The sequence below is a fragment of the Lotus japonicus genome, chromosome 3, assembly GCF_012489685.1.
Source record: "Lotus japonicus ecotype B-129 chromosome 3, LjGifu_v1.2".
Classification (NCBI taxonomy): Eukaryota; Viridiplantae; Streptophyta; class Magnoliopsida; order Fabales; family Fabaceae; genus Lotus; species Lotus japonicus.
The window spans coordinates 87,559,479-87,584,196 of record NC_080043.1 but is presented as its reverse complement, the minus strand read 5'-3'; the positions used below and the strand labels follow the sequence as shown (position 1 = coordinate 87,584,196).

The 24,718-nt window shown below is 40.9% G+C and overlaps 2 protein-coding genes across 2 annotated transcripts; one reads left to right on the top strand and one right to left on the bottom strand.

Annotated features, from left to right (window-relative positions):
- Positions 1-9,589: 9,589 nt before the first annotated feature.
- LOC130746974 (transcription factor MYB30-like) lies at positions 9,590-11,098 on the top strand. The gene is made up of 3 exons (XM_057599780.1): positions 9,590-9,832; positions 9,959-10,088; positions 10,215-11,098. The coding sequence occupies exons 1-3, from the start codon at positions 9,700-9,702 to the stop codon at positions 10,954-10,956; spliced, it is 1,005 nt and encodes a 334-aa protein (XP_057455763.1). The 5' UTR covers positions 9,590-9,699; the 3' UTR covers positions 10,957-11,098.
- Positions 11,099-23,387: 12,289 nt separating this feature from the next.
- On the bottom strand, positions 23,388-24,494 carry LOC130744944 (uncharacterized). Its single transcript, XM_057597102.1, has one exon. The coding sequence runs from the start codon at positions 24,492-24,494 to the stop codon at positions 23,388-23,390; it is 1,107 nt and encodes a 368-aa protein (XP_057453085.1).
- Between the last annotated feature and the right edge of the window lie 224 nt (positions 24,495-24,718).

Sequence of the window (24,718 nt, the reverse complement as noted above, 5' to 3'; positions counted from 1 at the left end):
TCGGTCCTAAATCCTTTATCTGACTTGTCCATTTTTCCTTGCCAATTCGGCATCGACACACTCGAATTGGCGTCGACCCTCGCGAGCCATTGTTGAATCACTTGTACCGATACATACCTTGCCCAATTCATCCAATATGGTCGGTGTAGGCCGTGTTTCAAATTTAGGGTTAAAAGCTAGGCCAACCCACCTATCTCGGCGGGTCCAGACCTGATTCACTGATTTGTCTTATTCATTTATTTCTTTTTTAATTTATTTATTATATTTTAAAATTTTTAAATAACTGTAATTTAACACAATTACTAATTCTATCTTAGTTAAACCTAAAACTTGTCTTTTTTCGAGGTCAATGCTAAATCCAATTTTAAATTTTTTATTGTTTACTCAATTCAAATTTCAATCGATTCAAATTTCTAAATTCACATTTATCTCCATACGCTGTTTCATCCTTTTTTTTTTTTTTGAAAGTCTTAATGTCATCTAAATGTGCTTTCCATATACATAAGCTAAATTAACCTTAAGTATTCATATCCAACAAGTCAATATATATTGTGCGTGTTTTTTTTAAGTGTCATTAAAAGAGTGTGCGTATATTAATCCATTTATTTTTTAATGGTTAAGTTGAATTCTATCTTGGAGACACGCTTTCAAATCTACTACTTCTTATTTGCAAGTTTCAATTTCACTATTCCTTCAAAACCACCAATCGCTGCTCGCCACGTGTCTGCAGCTTTAACAAGTTTTTTTTTTTTTTTTTTTTTCAGTTGGAACTTGGGAAACGACGTCGTTCTCCCTTTTTCACTGTGACTCCCCTACGATGACGAACCCCAATTTGCAGTCCTTCCTTCTGCACTCTTCACGCCGCCTCCTCTTTTCCCATCACCTTCTCTCTTCCCCTCGAACCCACCACCACCGACCACCTCCACTCGGGTCCATTCAGCGCTGCCACCACCTCCTCTTTTCCCATCACCACCGCACCAGCTCCTCTCTTCCCCCTCAAACCCACCACCACCGACCACCTCTTCACCGTCAGAATTGTGCCGCCACCTTCAACACAACCTAAATTGAGCACCACCGCCATCGCTCCCTTTCTTTCCAGATCGTGCCGACGCCGCCGCCCTTCCGTACTTTTTCCCCGATTTCTCGCTTCCTCTGTATCAGTGTCACCGATTTCCCCCGTTTCCAGCGGTTACCGACGTCACTCAGCGCAAAAGACTTACTTTCCACGACCCTCGGTGTGCTCCCACGGATTCTCCGGTGATGGCCATCACATCTCCCTGTCTACTATCACGTGGGTAAGCCTTTGTAACAATTCTTTTTTGTACTTCAACCCACTGTATCTTAACCCTTCTCATACGTTTTCTCCTATTTTCGTCCTTTTTATGTATTTTTTATCTGATATAGTTGATTAGATGTGCATTTTTTTTAGGGGATTTGGTACTTGGTTTAGCACTTCTCATACGTTTCCTCCTAATTCCATCCCATTGTTATCTTCGATTCTTTCATTTTTTATGCATCTATCATTTCTATTCTGAGCAGAAGTTGGGATTAGGTATGTAGATGTAGATGGAGGGTTATAGGTGGAAGGCTTTACAGAGACTCTTCTATTATTTTGTTTCTTCAGATAGATTTGGCTATAAATATCCCCTTAGTTCTCATTCACACTTTACCTCCCCTTCCGGTTAGCTCTGCTATTTAACCCTTTTATTTGTGTGTTATGAACTCTTTAGATGATCAGCACTATTAATTCAATCAGGAGTAACAAAATATTCAGGATTCGTGTGTTATCAACTGTTCTGCAAAATATTTTGTCTTGCCATTTGTTGCCTTGCCTGATTTCTTTTCTCTTTTTCTCAGATATGTGTATTCTGGAGCTCTACTTTTGTAAATCAAGGTTCTGCTGGAGCAACTAATAAAACTATGCAGAAGGGGCAATGGTAATTGTGCAGGAAGGTAATTTTGCAGCTAATTCATTTGATTATATCACAATTTGAAAGCTTATTTTAACTTTTGTAAGTTTACATGATTAATTTTCTTTAAATTTCATGTATCTCATTCATTTTAAGTAGTTTTTAGATCCTAAATGTGAAGAGGTCTGAATATCAGTTTGGTACTTGATTAAATGTTTGGCTTTGTTTATAATCGTGATTGTGATGATGGTCCAACTTCAATCTTTATCCTATTACGAGAACTATTTATTATTTTGAATGGTGGTTGAATCATTGGTGGAAGGACTTTGAAGTCAATAAATATGAGATTGGATTATTCATAATTTGTCTTGGGCTATTTTTTATAATATTATAATGGAGAATCTGTTGAAGATCTTAAAACCTTCATTGTTTGCAAAAGTTTTTAATTTTTGTTTTGGACATTTTGTATTGTTGTGCTTTTGGTATCACACTCGTGTTTTAGTTAGTTGTATATAAAATGGTCTGGTTTACTCTCCCTTCATGGCTGTGTTTTTCCTTATTCTTCACATGTTCTTGAAAGCCAATTGTTGAAAGGCATGAAGCTATTTTAATTTTAGAATATTAGAGAATTTGATATTTGATATTAAAACCTTCAGAGCTCACATAATGTTTTATTCAAGTGTTCACAACAATTGTGTAAAAACAGGTTAGCTTCTTTTATTCAAGTGTTCACGTTTCCAATAAGATGACATACTCCATTGATCATACAAATAGTTACCTGTTACCCTATTAATATTTTAATTATCTCCTATTGGTTATAGACTATAGAGTAATGAGCTTTTCCCTTTTCATTCTCTATAAATACTCCCATTGTTTTGTTGTTTTCCCATCCTCATCCTCAAATCCTCAATTGATATTGCATATGAAGTTGTGAGTTATACTGATACTGATGTCTTTTAATGATTCTATATTGTTGGTCCATATTCCTGGTATTACCCCTTTGGAAGCATTATTTAATTGCTTATAACGCCCTCTTTTTTAAGAGGTATTAGTCATGATTAGAGTTTTTTATACTTTCTTAGCTTGAATCATGTTCTGATCACACATTTCTCTTCTTTATTGTTATTATAGACAGAAAAGTGAGACCAAATATTACATGTTTCCTTTTCAATGCTAATCATTTACATAGTTGGTTGATTATAGCCATAACACATGGATGGAACATGGATGCTAATCTTTGATTTGACATTTTTTTATTTGATTTGTCCTTCAACTGTTGACAGTTTATTTAACATTATCCAACAGCGTTCAGGTTGCCTTGGCAGTACTCTAGCTGTGATGAAGAAATCATCGAAATTTCTTCCGATACATGCTTTGTTTTGGCTTTTACTTTTGAAATGAAAAGATTGGATGTTTTTTTTATTCTATGATTAAGAATATATCGCCAAAAGTGTACCTCGCGCTATATAGTATTTTGATTTAGTCCTTGGAAATAATAACATTTAATTCTTTTTTTAATGTTTCACTTTCTATGTGCAATTTACCTGCCTTGAAGATTACTTTTTGTTTTCTGATCACAGGCATAACTTTGGCATGTAATTATAATTAGTAAAGCATTAGAAGTATGTTATGCCGGTTATTTCTCTCAATATTGGTATTTGTGTTAAATTCTATATATGCAGGTCATTGGCTGGTCAATTTGGTTTCTGAGTATCTCTTTTTGGAGAAAAGTTGGGCCAAGGATGAAAGCAAATTAAAGGTACGAGTTTCTAAATTATAATTACAAGCTATACCCTTTTATATGATAAAGATACTTGCTTTTGCTTGCCATATTATTTTCTTCTTACATATGCAGCAATATATATGAAATGACTAGGAACCCCTGAATAAGCTTTAGTTTGTATTCTGGAATTTAAGTGTTTCATTACTCTTTCTGCAGTCATGCCTCCAACGGCTGAGTGATTTCCCGCTTCCATTTTGGTTGGCTCTATTTGTAGAAGGAACACGCTTTACACAGGCCAAACTCTTAGTTGCACAGGAATATGCAACCTCCACTGGATTGCCTGTTCCGAGAAATGTTTTGATTCCTACAACTAAGGTGATGTATAACTATTTTTTCCGCTTCATTTGTCTTCAAACTTCCCTTGCATTTATTTTTCATACGTTGCCTAGATTTGAAGCTATACTATTTTGATCTGATATAACTACCAGGCTTAACTGTTCCATGTATAGCATCTATCACTTGCAAATCGTAGCAGCATTGTCTATGAAACTGTTACTATTGTTCTGCTTGTGATTAAGTTGATTTCATTCTAGCGAGCAAGGGTAGCTAAAAGTTTAATTCAGTTTGGTGGTTTTGTGGATAACACATTCTTGAATCACATGCTAGCTAGGTTCATATGGTCATAGTGAATCGATTGATGCAATTTTTTGAGGACTGAAACAAAATGATTCAAGAGGAGTAGCTAAACATAAGCTATTCAAATTTGAAGCATTTTTATATATTAGAATATTTAAGGATAGAGGGAAAGGAGGCAGTTAGAGGAATTAGTTCTATGGTATGTCGATTAGGTACAGTTTGAGAATTTAGTATTGAGAGGGGATATGGTCATATGGTTTAGAAATATTGGTAATTATGGAAGGATTCTTCAGTAAGTTAGGAAGTTTAAATAAAAGTTTTTCATATTCTCAGTTTTTAATAAAACAGTTTATTTCCTTTGTAGGTATTAGTTTCTCATTTAACTTCCCTGGGTTTCCTAATCCTATCCTAACTACATAGTGAAAATGGCCCAATGTTTTTTGTTTCTTTTCCAAATTTAATTAGTTGCTATGTTCTTCCGAAGCACCAAAAAAAAAAGTTGCTATGCCTTTCTTTATATTTTAGATAATGATTAATCTAAGATGGAGAAAAGTTCAATTTTAGATTAGCTTGGATGAAATGATGTACTGGTCACCCTTAGGTCTTAAGTTCTGTTTTTTAATAGCTAAATTAATTAATGCTAAACAAAGTCTTTTACATTTGCAGAATTGCTGGACGTCAATGGCACCTAAATAACCTGAAAACAATAAGGACCCTTCGATGGTGTGGGTTGATCCGGTGATAGTTGATTTGGTGGTTGTGGCTCGGTGGTGATGGGAAGAGAGGAAGTGGTGGCGGCGCTGAGTGGAGGAGGTTGCGGCGCGATTAGGGAGAATGAGGTGGTGGCCGCGCGACTTAGAGTTTTGGGAGAAGAAGGAGAGAGAGAGAGAGCTGAGTGTTTCTGTACCGGTTCTTAGGGTTCTCTGTTGGTGTATGTTTTATAATTATATGGGTTCTGAAAACCCTAAAACTTTGGCAGCAAAATTAATTGCTTTATGTAATTTTCTCTACTATTTCTCGCGAATTATTTGCTTTATTGTTGTTCTGAATTTTTCTATTTTTTCAAAGCTTGATACAATTTACTTATTGAAGTTGGGACTATATAATGTGGGGTGTGTGTTGTTGGTATAGGTCATATATGGTCTCACTGCCTGTAGTGATGTTGTTTGTTGCTGAGTTGATGAGTTTTGAATTGTTGCTGGAATTGAGCGTGCAAGGAAGAGTTTATGTTTTCTTGACCAAGCCCCACTCTTCTTATGTATCTTTGGCTGGTAGTATAATTCCTCAAGAGATGGTGGTGGGGTGTTGGATTTTGGTTAAGTGATTAATGAAGTATCGAACTTTATGTTTTGCCCCTGGATATGATTGTACTTGATATAAAACACATTGGTTCCATTCCATGTGTAAAAGTACTACACTACATTAAATATATTTTTTATAATGTTATCATCTTATTCCATTATGACTCTTTAGTCTTTACAGTTTACACTAAAAATCTGTTGGGGGTGTTTGCACAAGTGCCCCATGAAATATATAGTGAGAAAAAAAAATTAAAAATAATATGAGAATGATACATTAAAACATATGGAATCAATATGTTCTTTATGTTCATTTTGTCAAGTTCTTTATTCAAAGCATGGCATGGATTTTATTTCTTAAAATAAATGTAATTTATTTAAAATTAGACACATGCCACTCTGTGAATGCAGAATTAGATGGATCATTTTGATATTTTTCTTCGTTCCAGCATAGTTTTAAACTCATGGCATGTGCATTGATTGATGAGGCAAATTTGTGAGCATTGGATGGATGCTGCCAATTGGCTTTTGCAGTCCTGTACATAAGCATAGGGAGCTACTTGCTCTAATCTATTGGGAGTACTAGCAGGGGAGCAAAAGGGCATCTATTTCATAAAGTACATTCATATTTCTTGACCGCTACTGCTATTTTTATGTCCTTATTTCTTTTAGTATAATTTAAGGAAGCTAAAATTTTTATGTAGGGTATAGATTATGCAGTCAATGTTATGTTTCGTAAAAATAACAATTAATACGAATATGATATGTAAATATTTTATTGATTACTAAATTTAACTTTAAATAATATTCCAACAATTTATATATTTAGTTTGTTAATTTCTTGATTCACTATTAAATTGTCAAATGATTTTTCCTTGCGATACGGGTGCAGGACGACCTCACTTTGTGGAACTAATGGATAGTATTTTAAATACAATTTCCTCTTTTGTAAGGATTTACATGTCAATTAACACAAACAAACCAGTAAATAAATATAAAAATATTCATTTTATCATTGTATTCCTCTTTTATCATGAAAATGAACTACTGATCTAAGTGATGAATCAGATTGATCCAGAAAACGGTTAACCGTTACTCGATGGATATTTTTTTTGGTACATAATCTAATTCTTATTAATGGAGATAGAAGAAATAAGAGTTGTTAACAAAAAGTGATAGATTGGGTAAATTTGAAACACGTTAAGGGCGAACTAAACTTAATATTGCAGAGTTATCCAATTAATGACTATAAGTAAGATGAAACATTAAGAGAAAATGGAAGATAATAACAACATATAAGTGTTTCACTAATTAAAATTGTATGTTTTCGTAAATATATCATTGTATAATTCCATATATATATATATATATATATATATATATATATATCAAGTACTCAATAATTATAATTAACAATTAATTTGTTAAAAACTTACCCGTGCATCGCACGGGCAAACGGGCTCTATCCTAATTGAATATAATTATGGAAAATCTCATGAGTCAATTGCCAATGTGACTTACACACATCCCAAATAGTGTATTAGTAGAAAATTATATAAAACACAGAAAATTATGTTGCTTCTTTCTTTATAGTTTTAGAAATGTTGAAAGCTGATTATTATTCATTTTTACATGAGGGAAGTTAATACCTTTTAGACCATGTTTTAATTTTGTTCTGATATGGATTGCAACTATCATTAGCAGTTGGAAACCTAATAATTTTTAAAGATGAATTTTGACATGAGCTAATTAAGAAGACTTTTGACCAATGACTATCATGAAATTGAAGAAAGTTTTCTAAAGTAGAAAAATGTAAAACTAATTTGATATTTAGTTAGTTCAAATTTAAATAGGGTCTGGTCCAGGCAGTACATCCATATTATATGCACGAGAGTAATATTATTTGTACCAACTCATATACCAGAAACCGCGTCGTCGTTTTGATGCATGTGTTTTAAGTAATTGAGTGTCAGAATCTGACCCATGGTATTGAGGAATAAATTAAAAAAAGAATTTACATCTGACTCTATCAATTAGCACATGATAAATTGGAATCCAGAAAACGACAATAAATCATCAGAATTAGCAGGACAAATCCTAATATAATTGAAGTAAGCACTAAGCAGGGATCTTTCGTTTTCACAAATAATATGATATGATCTCATGCATAGTGGATATAATTATATCTATAAATTGTGTGACGGCCTTATCCTTAGTTTGTTTATGTTTATTGTTTATGATTAATTATAGCACTTGTTTAATAGTTATTTGACTTATTTCAGACTCATGCACGTTAACTTAACAGTACCCATTAGGTTTTGATAACTCTTAACTTAATTCATGTATAATTTGTGAATCAAATTGGAACTTAAACTCTTCAAAATCCTCCTATAGAAGATATTTTTTTGTTCCTGTTTAGGACTTCAAATGTTTAGGGTCCTATTTGGATACAAGCTGAAATGGATGAAGATATTTGTTTTGCAAAGATGGCTCCTTCTCTTATCTTGCTAATCCCACAAAACTTTTGGTATATAATCAGGGCCGGTCCCGACATTTTGGAGGCCCTGGGTTAATAATAAAAATGGACCCCTAAATTTTTTTTTGGAGAAAGTTTAATAGGAAAACTAAGCCAAAAAAAGGCCTTTTACAGCGCTTCAGACATCTCGCCGCTGTTAAATAGTATACCAAGTACGAAGTGCTGTAAAAGATTGACTATTTACAGCGCATTTTTAAGTAAAAGCGCTGTAAAAAGTATTCGAATTTTTTTTGGGGCCCTTCTTTTTTGGAGGCCCTGGGCTGTGGGCCTGCTTGCACAGGCCCAGGGCCGGCCCTGTATATAATTCATTATTAGGTCCAACTCTTTAATTTGAATATTTTTTTTTTGGTATATTGGGAAGATAAATTGCACCCTCTAAGGATTGAACCATGAATTCCCCTCACCCAGCTCATATGTCCCTTAACTCTTACAAAATACCACATGAGCTATCATTCAAAGACCTCCAAGAATATTTAATTTGCGGCTTTGTCTACATTATTGAACTAAAAAAAATCTAGTTCAGAAATTAAATTAATTTCTCTACAAATTAATTTTAACACCCAAGGAGAATATTAATGTAAATAGTATATCTTGTGTAATAAAAATACAATTCATTTCAGTAGTGTTTATTTCTAAATAATTTGCCTTTTCTTTCCGACAATAAGGTAAAAGAAAAAAATATTCCTTTTCTCGAAAACAATTTGTAAATATAATTTTTTTATAAGTCAAAATATATTAATATATGGAAAACGAGTAAATGAGTACAAGGTGCGCCCGTAGTAGAATTCATACTAAACTTGATGAAAAGAGAGATTTTGAAGATGTCAATTCCTAAACGGTAGTAATCACTGTTGTACTTGTATTAGCTAGGGAGATCTTGAACTCAATATTAATACTGATAATATTGTTTTGTTGCCTTTAAAAAGAGTAAAAGATGTACCCATTAAAAAGTCTAAAACGGTATTAGAAGCCAAAACTAGAGACAAATATAAATCCCTCCAATGATCATATAATACGAGTATGCGACCATGAAGATGGACCCTATATTAAAGAATCAAAAGCAGCACCAAGTCACCAACTATATATAAAGAATTGTCACGTTGAATGTTGGAATTCCTCTAAATCAAACATTGAAAGAGAATGGCATGACCGTAATTAAAGTCGTGTTAGTATATTTCCCACACCGCACGTGTCTATTTTGGAAGGTTTCGTGTTAGTTTCCTTGAAGATGATTAAGCAGTACGTGACAAATTTCATGTGAACGAAAGAAGAAACAATCATTTTTCTAGTATTAGTGTCCAGTTTAGTATATTATTAAGAAGACATTGGAACTTGGATGTCACATGAATATTTTATTTATCGATTTATATTATTTTTTTTTTATAGAACAACAAACACATTTAGTTTTCGATGTATCAAAAAAAAAAACAACAAACACGTTTTGGTTGTGAAAGCTAAGAGTATAAATAAGTGAGTGGTTAGATGGAGAGAAACTCAACACTCTCTCCATCACAATTCACAAGACCACTATCTCTCAAGATCACCCTGCAAAATAAACAAATATAATAGTCACTGATCACTTTGAGTCTGACAAAGATGGCAAGAACACCTTCATGTGACAAAAGTGGGATGAGGAAAGGAACTTGGACTGCAGAGGAAGATAGGAAGTTAACTGCTTATGTCACTAGATATGGCTGCTGGAATTGGCGCCAACTCCCCAAGTTTGCAGGTATTTGATCTTGATATTCAAAATTGAAATCTTTGTTGGGTGATTGATAGAGAAAATTATGCAAGTTAGTGGTGATTAATTATGTATAGTACTCAAGAGCTCATGGTGCATTGGTTTTCTATACAGGTCTTGCAAGGTGTGGAAAGAGTTGCAGATTGAGGTGGTTGAATTATCTAAGGCCTAATATCAAAAGAGGGAACTATACTCAAGAAGAAGAGGAGATCATCATCAGAATGCATAAAAAGCTAGGCAATAGGTATGAAAATCACTTTTACATCAGAATGCAAACAAGACTTGAAACATTTAATTTTAGGAATTCTCAATTGAATTAATCAATTAGTTGAACATGTACTAATTTGACTTTTGATCCTTTTACAAACAGATGGTCTACAATTGCAGCTGAGTTACCAGGAAGAACAGATAATGAAGTGAAGAACCATTGGCATACCAGCCTCAAGAGAAGAGTTCATGAACAGAACGCTACTACCAATCAAGAAACCAAAGTCTTAAACTCAAAAAATGTAGAATCCACTTCAGGGAGGGACCATGTTTCCAAAAATGGAAGTGCTTCCCTACAAGTTACTTTTCCAGAAACTTCCCAATTCTCAGACAGCACGGGTTCACTACCCCCCTTCTCATCCTCCAGTGAATTCTCTTGCATAAGTTCAGAGCTGACTACTACTTCTTCCAGCATTGAAAAGTTAGTGTTTGAAGATGATTTTGATTTTCTGGATGCTTTCACAGAGCATGTCAATGAAAATTTCTGGTCAGACTCAGAGAAATTTGATCTAGCTAACATTTCATACACACCCAATGAAACAGTGATGCAAATTGATACTAATTTTGCTCTTCAGAATCAAGACACTACCCAGATTTTTGATGCTTGTGCATTATCTCCCAATCAATCATCAAGCGACAGTTTGGTTCTTGATAATGACTTGGGCAGTTTTCTAGATGCAAACACAGACCCAACAATTGATGATTTTTGGAGACAGCCATATGTTACAGACACGTCCTTTGCGGCTGAATCTGAATATTTTTCTACAGTATACGATGCTGCAGATGATCTTTGGAGTCAAAGTAATTTGTACGATGAACAACATTTTTGCTTATTCTATTTCTAGTGAATAAATTAAAATTAGTACAAGGTCATCGGTAATTTCAGAGTCACGCTACTGTTGTATATAATTTCTTTAAGTAGCTGTTGTACTTTACATGAGGATCACGGTGGACTTCAGGTCAAAAAAAGCAGTTTTGGCACATTTATACTTAGTTTTGCCTTTAATTTACTTTTTCTATACATTTCTATCTATTTTTCTTGGGGATAATCCTCTAATTGGTCCCTGTGGTTGTGTGGCCGTCTGAAATTAGTCCCTCCCGTAAAATCTAAGTCCTCGCGTTTGAAAAGTGTGTGGAAATTAGTCCCTCTGGCGAGGACCTGCTACACACACTTTTTCAAACGCGAGGACTTAAATTTTACGGGAGGGACTAATTTCAGACGGCCACACAACCACAGGGACCAATTAGAGGATTAACCCATTTTTCCTATTATTACACTAATGATAGAATGAAATTCTCTATCAAATTAGATCCCTAATTTACACTAAATTAAAACAAGAAGAAAGCTTACAAATTGCATCAATTTTTTGGTTACAACTTATTATAAAAGCTTAAAATTTATATTAATAGATTCATCATAACTACAATTAAAGGAAACCATAGATGTATCGTCGTCCTGTGTATAGTCTTTTATTTTAGTTTAGACTTGAATTATGTTTTTAGTCTTATATTATGAACTGTTTTGGATGTTTTCTACTCTTATGTTATGAACTTATTATGGATGTCTTACTCTTATGTTAAAAATGTGTTGTTATGGTGTGGACTGGGCGAGCCCCTAGAGGGGCAACGCCCAGCATGTATCTCGCCCTGAGGCAGGGCCCTGGCCTTCAGATGGGCCTTGAGCTCGGAGGTCCAATTGACCCAATAGATAGTACCCAAGCTCTATAAATAGGAGGTAGTTATCAAGTGTAAGGGACTTTTGGCTCATTTGATGAAATAACACATGAAATTCAGCATTCTCTCTCTTACTCTCTCTCTAGCACAATCTCTCTACCCTTAGGTACTATACCTTTCCTCAATGTTCATTCCCAGAACATTTGGCGCCGTCTGTGGGGACTGTAAACTTTCTACTCCCATTCACGTGGATTGATTGTGCATGAAGTTACCTCTGATTGTGATTAGGCAACTCTCTGGTTTTCCGATTTTGATTCTGTGACTAGTGTTGGTTTTCCGATCGAGTTTGCATCGTTTCTGGTTTGGATGGAGACTCGACGCAGGAGGCAACATCACTCACCAATGCGACAGCGGATTTCGCCGCCTCGGCGGCCTCATCGTGTGGACCTGGATTCTCCGGTGCGAACGACAGGAGTACAGTCGCCCTCTCCTCCTCCATCACCACCACCTCCTCCATCGCCTTCACAGGTGGGATCTCGGGAGCACTCACCAGGGAATTCACCTGCTCCGGAACAACAACCGGCGGTGACGCAGGAGCAATGGCGCCATTTGATGCGCAGCATTGGCAACATCCAACAGCGGAATGAGCATCTACAGGCTCAGTTAGATTTCTACCGTCGCGAGCAGCGAGATGATGGAAGCAGAGAAGCAGATTCCGTGGCTGAGTTCCGTCCATTCTCGGAAGATGTCGAGAGTGTGGCGATTCCGGATAACATGAAAACGTTAGTTCTGGATTCTTACAGCGGAGATTCCGATCCGAAAGATCATCTACTGTATTTTAATACGAAAATGGTGATAATTGCGGCGTCAGATGCGGTGAAGTGCAGGATGTTTCCATCGACGTTCAAATCGACGGCGATGGCGTGGTTCACAACTTTGCCGCGTGGATCGATTTCAAATTTCAGAGACTTCTCATCCAAGTTTCTAGTGCAATTCTCGGCAAATAAGAATCAGCCGGTGACGATCAATGACCTATACAATATTCGCCAGCAGGAAGGGGAGTCACTGAAAGAGTACATGGCAAGGTATAGCGCGGCGTCGGTAAAGGTAGAGGACGAGGAGCCTCGAGCTTGTGCTTTAGCATTTAAAAACGGTTTGCTGCCGGGAGGGTTGAACAGCAAATTGACACGTAAGCCGGCGCGCTCGATGGGAGAGATGCGTGCTCGTGCCAGCACTTATATTCTCGACGAGGAGGACGACGCTTTCAAAAGAAAGCGCGCGAAGTTGGAAAAGGGCGACACGTCGCCCAAGCGCGTGAAAAAAGATAGGAGCGGCGAAGATAAGGGGGATGGCAAACAGCAGAGGCCAGGTAAGGGGAAGTCGGTATTCAAACCGACCAAGGAACAGTTGTATCCACGGCGCGATGATTATGAACAACGTCGGCCTTGGCAATCTAAGTCTCATCGCCAGCGGGAGGAAACTGATATGGTGATGAACACAGATGTATCGGATATGCTCCGAGGGGCAAGCGACGCAAATCTAGTGGATGAGCCGGAGGCCCCAAAGTATCAGCCACGGGACGCCAATCCCAAGAAGTGGTGCGAGTTCCACCGGTCCGCCGGGCATGATACGGATGACTGTTGGACTTTGCAGCGGGAGATTGATAAGTTGATTCGGGCGGGATATCAAGGAAATCGTCAAGGCCAGTGGCGCAATGGTGGCGATCAAAACAAAGCGCACAAGCGGGAGGAGGAGCGAGCGGACACTAAGGGCAAGAAAAAGCAAGAATCAGCGGCTATCGCCACAAAAGGGGCTGATGACACGTTCGCTCAATACTCAGGACCGCCCGTCGGGACCATCAACACCATCGCCGGGGGATTTGGCGGCGGTGGCGACACTCATGCGGCGCGTAAGCGCCATGTTCGTGCCGTTAATTCCGTTCATGAGGTCGCTTTTGGATTCGTACACCCTGACATAACAATCTCGATGGCGGACTTTGAGGGGATAAAGCCTCATAAGGACGACCCGTTTGTGGTGCAGTTAAGGATGAACAGTTTCAACGTTAGAAGGGTACTCCTGGATCAGGGTAGTTCGGCTGATATTATCTATGGTGATGCATTTGACAAGTTGGGACTAACTGACAATGATCTAATTCCATACGCGGGAACCTTGGTAGGTTTCGCGGGGGAGCAAGTAATGGTGCGGGGATACATTGATCTAGACACAATATTTGGGGAAGACGAGTGTGCTAGGGTTTTGAAGGTAAGGTATCTGGTTCTCCAGGTGGTAGCATCCTACAATGTCATCATTGGGCGAAATACATTGAATCGCCTTTGTGCTGTAATTTCGACAGCCCACTTGGCGGTCAAGTATCCGCTAAGCAGTGGAAAGGTGAGAAAGCTGAAGGTGGACCAGAAGATGGCGAGGGAGTGTTACAATAATTGCCTTAACTTGTACGGCAAGAAGAGTGCGTTGGTTGGTCATAGATGTTATGAAATCGAAGCTTCGGATGAAAATCTTGATCCCCGGGGCGAGGGGCGAGTAAATAGGCCCACGCCAATTGAGGAAACGAAGGCGCTAAAGTTTGGCGATCGCACTTTGAAGATTGGGACCAGACTGACGGAAGAGCAGGAGACGCGCCTGACAAAACTGCTTGGGGAGAACTTAGACTTGTTTGCTTGGAGCTGCAAAGACATGCCTGGAATTGATCCAAACTTCATATGCCATCGGTTAGCATTGAATCCAAGTGTCAAGCCAGTTTCACAACTTAGGAGGCGCTTGGGTGGCGACAAAGGGAAGGCGGTGCAACAGGAGGTCGACAAGTTGCTGGCGGCAGAGTTCATCAGGGAAGTGAAGTATCCGACGTGGTTGGCGAACGTCGTAATGGTGAAGAAGGCGAACGGGAAATGGCGAATGTGTGTAGATTACACAGACTTAAACAAAGCATGTCCAAAAGATTCGTATCCCCTTCCCAGCATCGATAGCCTTGTTGATGGTGCCTCGGGCAACGAACTGCTTAGCTTGATGGATGCTTATTCTGGCTATCATCAAATCTGCATGCACCCGGCAGACGAGGACAAAACGGCTTTTATGACTGCCAGAGTCAATTATTGCTATCGTACCATGCCGTTTGGACTAAAGAACGCTGGGGCTACCTACCAAAGATTGATGGATAGGGTTTTTGCTGGGCAGGTGGGAAGAAACATGGAGGTTTACGTTGATGACATGATTGTTAAATCAGTACGAGGTTTAGACCATCATCAAGATCTGGAGGAAGCATTTGGCGAAATAAGGAAGCACAGTATGCGCCTCAATCCGGAGAAATGCTCTTTTGGTGTTCAGGGGGGCAAGTTTTTGGGATTCATGATCACATCCAGAGGAATCGAGATAAACCCAGAAAAATGCAAGGCGATTCAGCAGATGAAAAGCCCTTCCAATGTGAAAGAGGTCCAACGTTTGACGGGGCGAATAGCAGCTTTATCTCGGTTTCTTCCCAAGTCTGGTGACAGATCTTTTCCTTTTTTCAAGTGTCTTCGCAAGAATGTCGCATTCGAGTGGACGGCGGAGTGTGAGGAAGCTTTCGTTCGCCTCAAGGAACTCCTATCGTCACCGCCGATCTTGTCGAAACCAATACAGGGACACCCGCTGCATTTGTATTTTGCTGTGAGCGATAGTGCTCTGAGTTCTGTGATGTTGCAGGAGATAGATGGCGAGCATCGAATTGTTTATTTTGTTAGTCACACACTCCAGGGCGCGGAGGTCAGATATCAGAAAATTGAGAAGGCGGCGCTGGCGGTCCTCGTCACCGCCCGGCGGTTGAGACCTTATTTTCAGAGTTTTCCCGTAAAGGTGCGGACGGATTTGCCCTTGAGACAAGTATTACAAAAACCGGATTTATCAGGTAGATTGGTCGCCTGGTCGGTTGAATTGTCAGAGTATGGTTTGCAATACGATAAGCGGGGCACGGTTGGTGCGCAGTCACTAGCTGACTTTGTGGTCGAGTTGACTCCAGATCGGTTTGAAAGAGTGGACACTCAGTGGACTCTCTTCGTGGATGGATCCTCCAATAGTAGTGGCAGCGGCGCGGGAGTAACGTTAGAAGGGCCGGGGGAACTAGTGTTGGAGCAATCCCTGAAATTCGAGTTCAAAGCAACGAACAACCAAGCAGAATATGAAGCTCTCATCGCCGGATTGAAGTTGGCGCGGGAAGTGAAGATCAGGAGTTTGTTGATAAGAACGGACTCACAATTGGTGGAGAATCAAGTGAAGGGAACTTTCCAGGTCAAAGATCCTAATCTGATCAAGTACCTTGAGCGGGTACGGTATTTGATGACACTCTTTCAAGAGGTCGTGGTGGCGTACGTTCCTCGGGCAGAAAATCAGCGGGCGGACGCGCTAGCCAAACTGGCAAGCACGCGGAAGCCCGGCAATAACAAAAGTGTGATTCAGGAAACGCTGGCGTACCCAAGCATCGAAGGCGAGCTCATGGCCTGCGTGAACAGAGGGAGAACATGGATGGATCCCATAATATCTATCTTGGCGGGGGACCCGGCAGAAGTGGAGCAATGCACGAAGGAGCAGCAGCGGGAGGCGAGTCACTATACTCTCATTGACGGACACTTGTATCGCCGTGGTTTCTCGACGCCATTGTTGAAATGTGTATCGCCAGAGAAGTACGAAGCGATAATGTCTGAAGTACATGAAGGAGTGTGCGCGAGCCACATCGGGGGAAGGTCTTTGGCTTGCAAAGTGTTGAGGGCGGGTTTTTACTGGCCCACCCTCAGGAAAGATTGTATGGACTTCGTGAAGCAGTGCAAGGAGTGTCAAGTGTTCGCGGATTTGTCTAAGGCACCGCCAAAAGAGTTGGTAACGATGAGCGCCCCGTGGCCTTTCGCCATGTGGGGTGTGGACTTAGTTGGACCTTTCCCGACCGCCAGGGCACAAATGAAGTTTATATTGGTGGCGGTGGACTACTTCACTAAGTGGATTGAGGCTGAACCCTTGGCCAAGATTACTTCTGCAAAGATAGTCAATTTCTACTGGAAGCGTATTGTTTGCAGGTTCGGGATCCCAAGGGCGATCGTATCTGACAATGGGACCCAGTTTTCAAGCAGTCAAACAAGGGAGTTCTGCAAGGAAATGGGCATACAGATGAGGTTCGCCTCTGTTGAGCATCCGCAGACGAACGGGCAGGTGGAATCTGCAAACAGGGTAATCCTACGAGGACTAAGACGACGGCTCGCGGAGGCTAAGGGAGCTTGGTTGGATGAACTTCCGGCGGTGTTGTGGTCGTACAACACCACCGAGCAATCTACTACAAGGGAAACCCCCTTTAGAATGACCTACGGGGTAGATGCCATGTTGCCGGTGGAGATTGACAACTTTACATGACGGACTCGACCAGGTTTTGAAGAGGAAAATCAGGCCAACATGGCGGTGGAGCTGGACCTTTTGTCGGAAACGCGCGACGAGGCGCACATTCGGGAAACAGCGATGAAGCAGCGCGTGGCGGCAAAGTTCAACAGCAGGGTTCGTGTCCGAGATATGCAGGTTGGCGACCTGGTCCTCAAGTGGCGATCGGGAGCCCCGGGGAACAAGCTTACTTACTACTCTGGCGTGTTGAGGGATTGAACTATGAGACTTATTCATAAATTTTTAAGCCATAAGACGGCAGCGACTAAAAAGTGTACGGCGGAAGCATTCCAATATGACTTACAAAATATCCAACGACGATATAAAAAGCTATGGCGAAGGGTTGCTTAAACATATACGAATGGCGGAAAAGTACACTACAAGGTGACAGTAAAAGATAAAAGTAATGTTAAAAATTACATTATTCATTGTTTTCTTTCTCCTGTTCTTCTTCTTCCTCTTCTTCTTCAGTCGCTGTCCAGAGGTTTTGGTCAATCAGGGGAGGATCGTCGGGACCAACCAGTCCTGCGGCGGTTATCTCTTTCATTACTCCCATGGCGCTAAAGTCAAAGTTCGGGTACAAATGTTGGGCCTGATCTTTGGCGAGGTAGAAACCGCGCTCGCGGTTGTCAAGGGCGATGTCAGCGGCTTGTTCCCTCGCCTCAGTGGCTTTGGCCTTCTCCGTCGCCAGCTCGTCCTCTAGACTTTTGATCTTTGCCAGTTGGGAAGCAATCTCAGCATCTTTCGTGGTGAGGGCCTCGGCATGAGTTTCGGTCGCTTTCTTGATCTCCTCGGACGTAGCCTGCATCACTGCCTCCATGTCAGATTTCGCCAAGGCCAAGGACTCCGCAGACTTTTTCTCTTGCTCCGCCAACGCCTTTTTCACTAACTCCAGCTCAGCGCGCAGTATGGCAAGCTCTGACTCCTTAGCAATCAGCGCCTCGCCTCGGGCGATCAAGTCCTTCTCAGCTTGCTCTTTTTCCTTCTTGCAAGCTTGAAGGCTTGCATCAAGCTCATCTGTTTCTTCCTTCATCAGCGCCAGCTGATCCTCCAGCTCGCCGATTTTAATCCCCGCCGTGCCAATCATCTTGTCGGCATAGACTTTGTCTTTTCCTGCCTGCGTCGCCAGTTTGTCGAAACGCTTTTCCCAAGCAGCGGCGGCTTCTTGATGCTTAGCACTTTCGGCCTTCAACCGCTCAGCTTCAACGTTGGCGGCATTGAACTTCTCAAACGTGTGAGCAAAGATGCACCCAGCGCGTAGGAGGCAAGCAAGAGTCTCCTCCTTGGTGTCATTCAGGCCCCGACTCAAAACTTCTTTTTCTATGACGTCACGGTTGAGACCAGCAAGTAAGAATTCTGAGGGTTCAATGGCGTTGGGGAGCATATTATAATAGCTTGAAGAACCGACCTCGGGAGCAGGGGCTTGTTCAATTTGAGCCGCTTCAGAGGTAGTGGCAGCGCCATGACAGGATTTTTCCCCTTGATGAGGCGGGGAAGGCATGGAGCCCGCATCATGTGTTGAGGGCGGGCTAGGAGGCGCATCTTGGCGAGGGGGAGACTTTGGGGTTTCATTTTCTTTTTCCTTCTCTCCAATAGGAGTGTCGGAAGACGCAGCAGCTTTTGTGGCGTTAACGCCGGCGGAGGCGGCTGTGGCGCCAACAGAGGACTCAGCGGCAACAGCAGTGGTCGCACCGGCGGAGGCAGGAGTAGAAGCTGGTACGGCGGTTGGCTCGGTAGCTGCGGCGACGGAGGCTTCAGCGACATTTTTGCCTTTAGGCGCAGCAGCAGTGGTGGGCTGAGCGCCAGGGTTGGATGTGCCGGCGCCGGAGGAGGCTTTGGCCAATCTTCTCCTCTTGGGAGCTTTGGTGCTCTCGGCTTGGTTCTCAGCACCGCCCCGTTTTTTCGCGTCGCCCTCAGTGTTGAATTTTGGGGAAAAGCGAGCCATTCTCCTCTCGCGGGCCTTCAGGAGCTCGGCGTTCGTGAAATTCATATCTTCTGTAACAATAAAAAAAACGATCAGTGACAACATAGGAGTCGAGAAAGGAAATGTCAATAATAAAAGTGAGCTATGGGCAACCTAAGTATTTGGGAGTTCTTGAGAGGTCAGCGCCCTCAAGGACTGTTGTGCAGTCAAGGATGGGAAGTGGGGCAAGGAGATTAAGAAAGGCTTTGTCGTTGGCGGACAAGGATTCCTCTGAAGGATCGGTGATCCCGTTGAGCTTCTCCGTCCAGTAAAGAGGAAAGAGGGCGGTCCCGTCTCTGAGGGTGAATGCCTCTGGGTAGGCGGGATGAACCGCCACACGGAAGTACTTTCGTGCGAAGGAGGACTTCGCGTTACTTTTGTGAGGATGCAAACACTTCCGGCCGGCTCGGGCCTTCATGGAAATCCATCCTTTGTTTTTGATGGACTTGGGGTCGACGTCGTAAAGGTAGAAGAAACTGGTGGGGGATGGGGCGATGCCGACAGCGGCGCTTAGGATTTCAAAACATCGAATGAAAGCCCAGGCGTTAGGGTGGAGTTGACAGGGAGCCGCGTTGATGTCGCGGAGGACGGTTTGGACAAAGGGCGAGAAAGGAAGCCTGATTCCAAGCTCGCTAAACATGTATTCGTACGCAAAGAAAAAATGGGATCTCTTTACGTCGCCGTCTGGCTTGTGAAGCCAGGGGCGATCCCCGGGACTGCAAACCCAGATCCTGAGTTTGGCGTTAAACTCATCGTCATTGGACAAGCCACCCAGGGAGTTCACGAATTGCACAATGGGATCGCTGTCTTGGAAGATGGAAGGTTGATCAATAGCCTCGTGTTTGGGGGCTACTTGGACTGGAAGGGGCAGAGTGGCGTAGGTTTTTAGTTGGTGAGCTGGGATCTCCGGAACCTCTAAACGGAGGCCGCCGGCAGCGGTGGAGTCAGGGTCGCTTTCGGAGGAGGAAGAAGAGTGATTAGGGGAGGTAGGGTTTGAAGCCATTTTTAGAGGACAGTGAAGTGAAAGAAAGGAAAAGATAAGTATGTGTGCGATGTAAAGATAAGGACAGTGGGACTCACCGGAGTAGGATGTGAAGAGTGGGTAGCGGAAAGGGTGATAAGCGACGGCTCCGGAGCGGAAGTGGACAGAGGGAGTTTGGTAAGCGATTAGGGAAGTAAAGAGGGGTCTCGGAAAGGGATGACAGTGGGGAAGAAGGGTTTTTATAGGAGAAGGGGAGAAGCTGGAAGGGTGACGCGTGTTGGACGCGTGTGGAAGGTTGGAAGTCATGATGGTTTTGGGGAGGTGGGTCGCGTGCAATGGGGAGTTACTGCGCACGATGGGACGGTTATGAAAGGTGAAGTGACGGTTCCGGAGAAAGAGGGAAATTGATGTAACCAACACATCACGTGGGGCAGCCACGTGAGGCAGATAGAGATTTGAAAGGGTTTTAAAATAAGGGAAAGCGCGAAAAGCCTCGCCACCATAAGGATCAAACACCATCGCCTGACGGGTGACACCAACAACAAAGTTCAGTCGCTCGCCGGGGTCACCGCCAGTCAATGATTGAATGATCGGCACATGACCCATGCCTGCCACCTTTCCCGCCGGCGAGCGATCATACACCTGCTCCAACTTATCGCCAATACGAAGTAGTCGTTCTCGCCGCTTGCGGACTTGTGGACTTGCCAGCTCGGATTGCTCGTCAAGTCAGTGGACTGGGTAACCGAAAATGCTAGTTTCCTTTTGCTCACGCCATGTTGGCGATATAGTTTATTTCTCTTTTCTCAAGCCATGTTGGCAGTGTAGATTCCGGTGTACAATAAGACATGTAAAAGCATTTAAAAGACACACTTAGCTCTCATACCTCGAGCTCGGTGTCTTGTGGACTAGTGGACTGGGCGAGCCCCTAGAGGGGCAACGCCCAGCATGTATCTCGCCCTAAGGCAGGGCCCTAGCCTTCAGATGGGCCTTGACCTCGGAGGCCCAATTGACCCAATAGGTAGTACCCAAGCTCTATAAATAGGAGGTAGTTATCAAGTGTAAGGGACTTTTGGCTCATTTGATGAAATAACACATGAAATTCAGCATTCTCTCTCTTACTCTCTCTCTAGCACAATCTCTCTACCCTTAGGTACTATACCTTTCCTCAATGTTCATTCCCAAAACATGGTGAATCATGAGTAATGTTTTTGACATGTCTTATGTTATTAATTAACTTATGGATATATCATTATGTCTTCACTCATATTTTAAGAAACATAAGTATTTCTTACGGTTAATCATGAATAATTTTTGTTATATATGTGACTTTTTGTATATGTATATTTTATTCAATACATATTAGCGTTTCTTGTAGGAATCTTACAATCCGATCCCGATCCTCCGATCTTCGATCTTTTATCCCCTCTCTCCTACGTAGGATCCCGAACCTGACTACCTTGATATATACTATTAGTCCAATTTCTTTTTTTAGAAAGTGAAAACTTATATGAGATAGAATGGTCGAAAGTACAAACAGCACCCACAAAAGTGAGCATAATCCCCTAGCAACACCTCACAAACAGAACCGACGAAGCACCAAATCTGCCGCCGACACCAAAGTTGCAAGAGGATGGAGCATAACAAACAAGGGTAAACACTCTAAAGGCACCATAAGCTCTAACAAGTACGTACTTAAACGGGCCAGATAATTGAGCTCCAAATTGGATTGTTTCAGGAACCATTTGAGGAATTTCAAAGCTAACCTTCCATAGTTCCATGGACAAGCCTGAGAGAACTCATCATATAGTTCATGCAATTCAGAGACTCCCAACGGTGTATAGTTATAAGCATATATATGATCTTCTTCATATCCAAAACCATCGCTTAATTCCAAAGGTACGAACTTTATACTTGAAGGAGAGTAGAGGCAAGTGTTGAAAGATTGAACAATGATTCATGTGTCTGAGAAAGAATCCATGTTATTATCACAGCTTCCAACAGTACATGCTCAGCACATTTGGAGCACCAAGAGGAGGGTGAGGTAAAATCCACCTTCAAAACCCAATGCTGAAGACCATGTTCGATCTTGAAGCAAACACCCTTGACGACCACAACAGTGACGACAGAAACCTACATCAACTCCTCCATTGGCGACTAAGCAACACCACCACAACCACGACTGCTCTGAGCCAATCACCTGCAGACCAACTACAAATTAGCCACCACCAGAACAAGGGGCGATGACCAGGAGGGGAAGAAGGATTGATGAAGCAGCAAAAAGGGGGTCCTAAAGAAACTATATTTGGTACTCCCTCCGGCCTCAATTGTAAGCAAAAAACATGAAAAAAAAAATTGGCCTCAAATATAAGCAAAAGTCATAAAATTCAACTCTATTTAATATTTTCTTTCCACGAATACCCTTACACATGCATTTTGTCATTTAATTTGTACAACTTCCTATATTTGTATTACCGAGCTGAATAACTCATTTCCACACACATTCCCAAGATAATTTATGCTTCAAGTTGCTTACTAGTACTATAAAAAAAAGACTTACTCCTACACTACTTAAAAAATGGCAGTGTCATTTGTACCAAAAGAAAAATTGGCAGCACCACATGAATTGTTTAGCATACCTTCATTTGACTTGGGCATCAGTGATGATGAGGATTTCTCACAATTAATTGTTGAAGATTCATTAGATAAGGATGGAGAGATGGACACAAAAGAGGACAACGAGATGCTCTCACAACTCATTGTTGAAGATTCATTGGATAGGGATGAAGAAATTAGCATAGAAGATGATAATGATGATGAAGACGTGCAACCTCTTTGTAAGTTGAAGCACAACTTTGATCTCAATGAACTCCCAAAAGAAAATGATTTTGTTGTGGACAAAGTTCCAGATGAAGAACCAAGTTTTAGTTCTGCTAATGAGGAGATCAAGAAAGAGGTTGATGAGATGGTCAAAATTTACGTAAACTATGCCTTCTAGAAGTATTCATATAAAAACTTGATTATGTGGTTTTGTATCTGAGATAAGAAAATGACCTGCCTATCTAATCTATTTTTGTTTGATTGTTTCATCTTTGTATGTTTTAAAAATTAAGTATTTTAATTGGCTTAGTAAAAAAAATTTAAACGAAACTTACGAAAGTAATTTTTCAATATGAGTAACAGGGAAGCATATTTGTTTCAATACCATAAATGAAGTATCCATCAACTTTATAACATAAGATTATATTTCAATTCAAAAGGTATTCATGAACTTCATGGACTAAATCTGGATCACATTCCAGTTGAGTGGGTAGCTTCCCATAGGCAAGCAACACATCTTTTTTCATATGAGGAATTTTGTATCTGTTGGATTCCTTTTCCTTCATGATCTCAACCATACATGTTTGGAGTGTGAGAAATATTTTGTTTGAACTCTTGCAATCAAAATTCTCATAAGCATCTTCCACAACTTCAATTAGCTCATCAACTGTTTTAGTCGCTTTCTTTTGTTGCAATGATTGTATGGCGCTGAAAAAACCTAAATCCAAAACATTTAAATCAGGAGAATTAGCTGGTTGACAAGTCAAACAAATGTTGAATCCTCCTTCAGAAGATGCTCTATGAAATTCTTCGTCATCTGGTGAAACATGACATGGTGCATTATCTTGTTGAATAAAAATCGGCTCATGTGCATGCTCTCGTGGCCATTTTTCTTTGATTGCCGGCAACACCTTGTTTATTAAGAACATTCGACTCACTTCTTTTGTGATAGAAGTAATAGGTTTTGTTTCAAGTGTACCTGCTGCTCGATTAACCCTTGACCTTCTTGCTGGTAATTTTTCTAAAAGAGGAAACACTCCAATTTTTCCAGTAAATGTCACGTTACCTTCATCATTGAATCTGGGTCTAGCCATTGCTGCTAAAAACATGACTTTTTGAATGTAATTTTTGTTCTTGATGGTTCGGTGCGGATCATCCTCAGCAGCAAGAAGATAATAGTTCATACTCTTCTTTGTCATGTAAAACCACTTTTCATCTATGTGAACAACATTGTACATGGATTTAAACATTGGATTGTGAGGAATGCTATTTTCGTCAAGCATGTTGAAGCAAAATCTAAGACGAGCTTTCATATTATCATCCTTCAAATGTGGGTTTAATGAGCTTGAATGTCGACGCAATTTCCCTTCTTTTAAATACTTTTCCAATGTTGTCTTGCTTTTAAGACCCAATGCACATGCTAAAGATCTAAGACTGCTTCGCTTAGCTAACGGAACTTCAAGAGCTTTCTCCAAGTCTATCTCAACTCTTTTACGACCACAATTTTTTGTTCTTTTATGGCATACATCACCCATTTCTTTTGTTTGCTTTCAAATTCGATAACTTACATATGTAGAGACCGAATACAAAGAAGCTAGCTTTGCAACAGTTCCACGGTTAAGCTTTCCGTCAGAACATGAATTTATCAACACTTCAGAAATAATTTTCCGTTGATTGTTATTCAAGAAAACACGTCTTTGTTTAGATTGTTGTGTCTCTTGTACAACAACGTTTCCTACATGCATCATTAAGAGAAACA

Bases quoted from the DNA above. Each gene is read 5' to 3' on its own strand.
- LOC130746974 (XM_057599780.1), top strand. From the start codon at position 9,700: ATGGCAAGAACACCTTCATGTGACAAAAGTGGGATGAGGAAAGGAACT. The intron at 9,833-9,958 runs GTATTTGATCTT...TTTTCTATACAG, and splicing joins CCAACTCCCCAAGTTTGCAG to GTCTTGCAAGGTGTGGAAAG. The intron at 10,089-10,214 runs GTATGAAAATCA...TTTTACAAACAG, and splicing joins CATAAAAAGCTAGGCAATAG to ATGGTCTACAATTGCAGCTG.
- LOC130744944 (XM_057597102.1), bottom strand. From the start codon at position 24,494: ATGGGTGATGTATGCCATAAAAGAACAAAAAATTGTGGTCGTAAAAGA.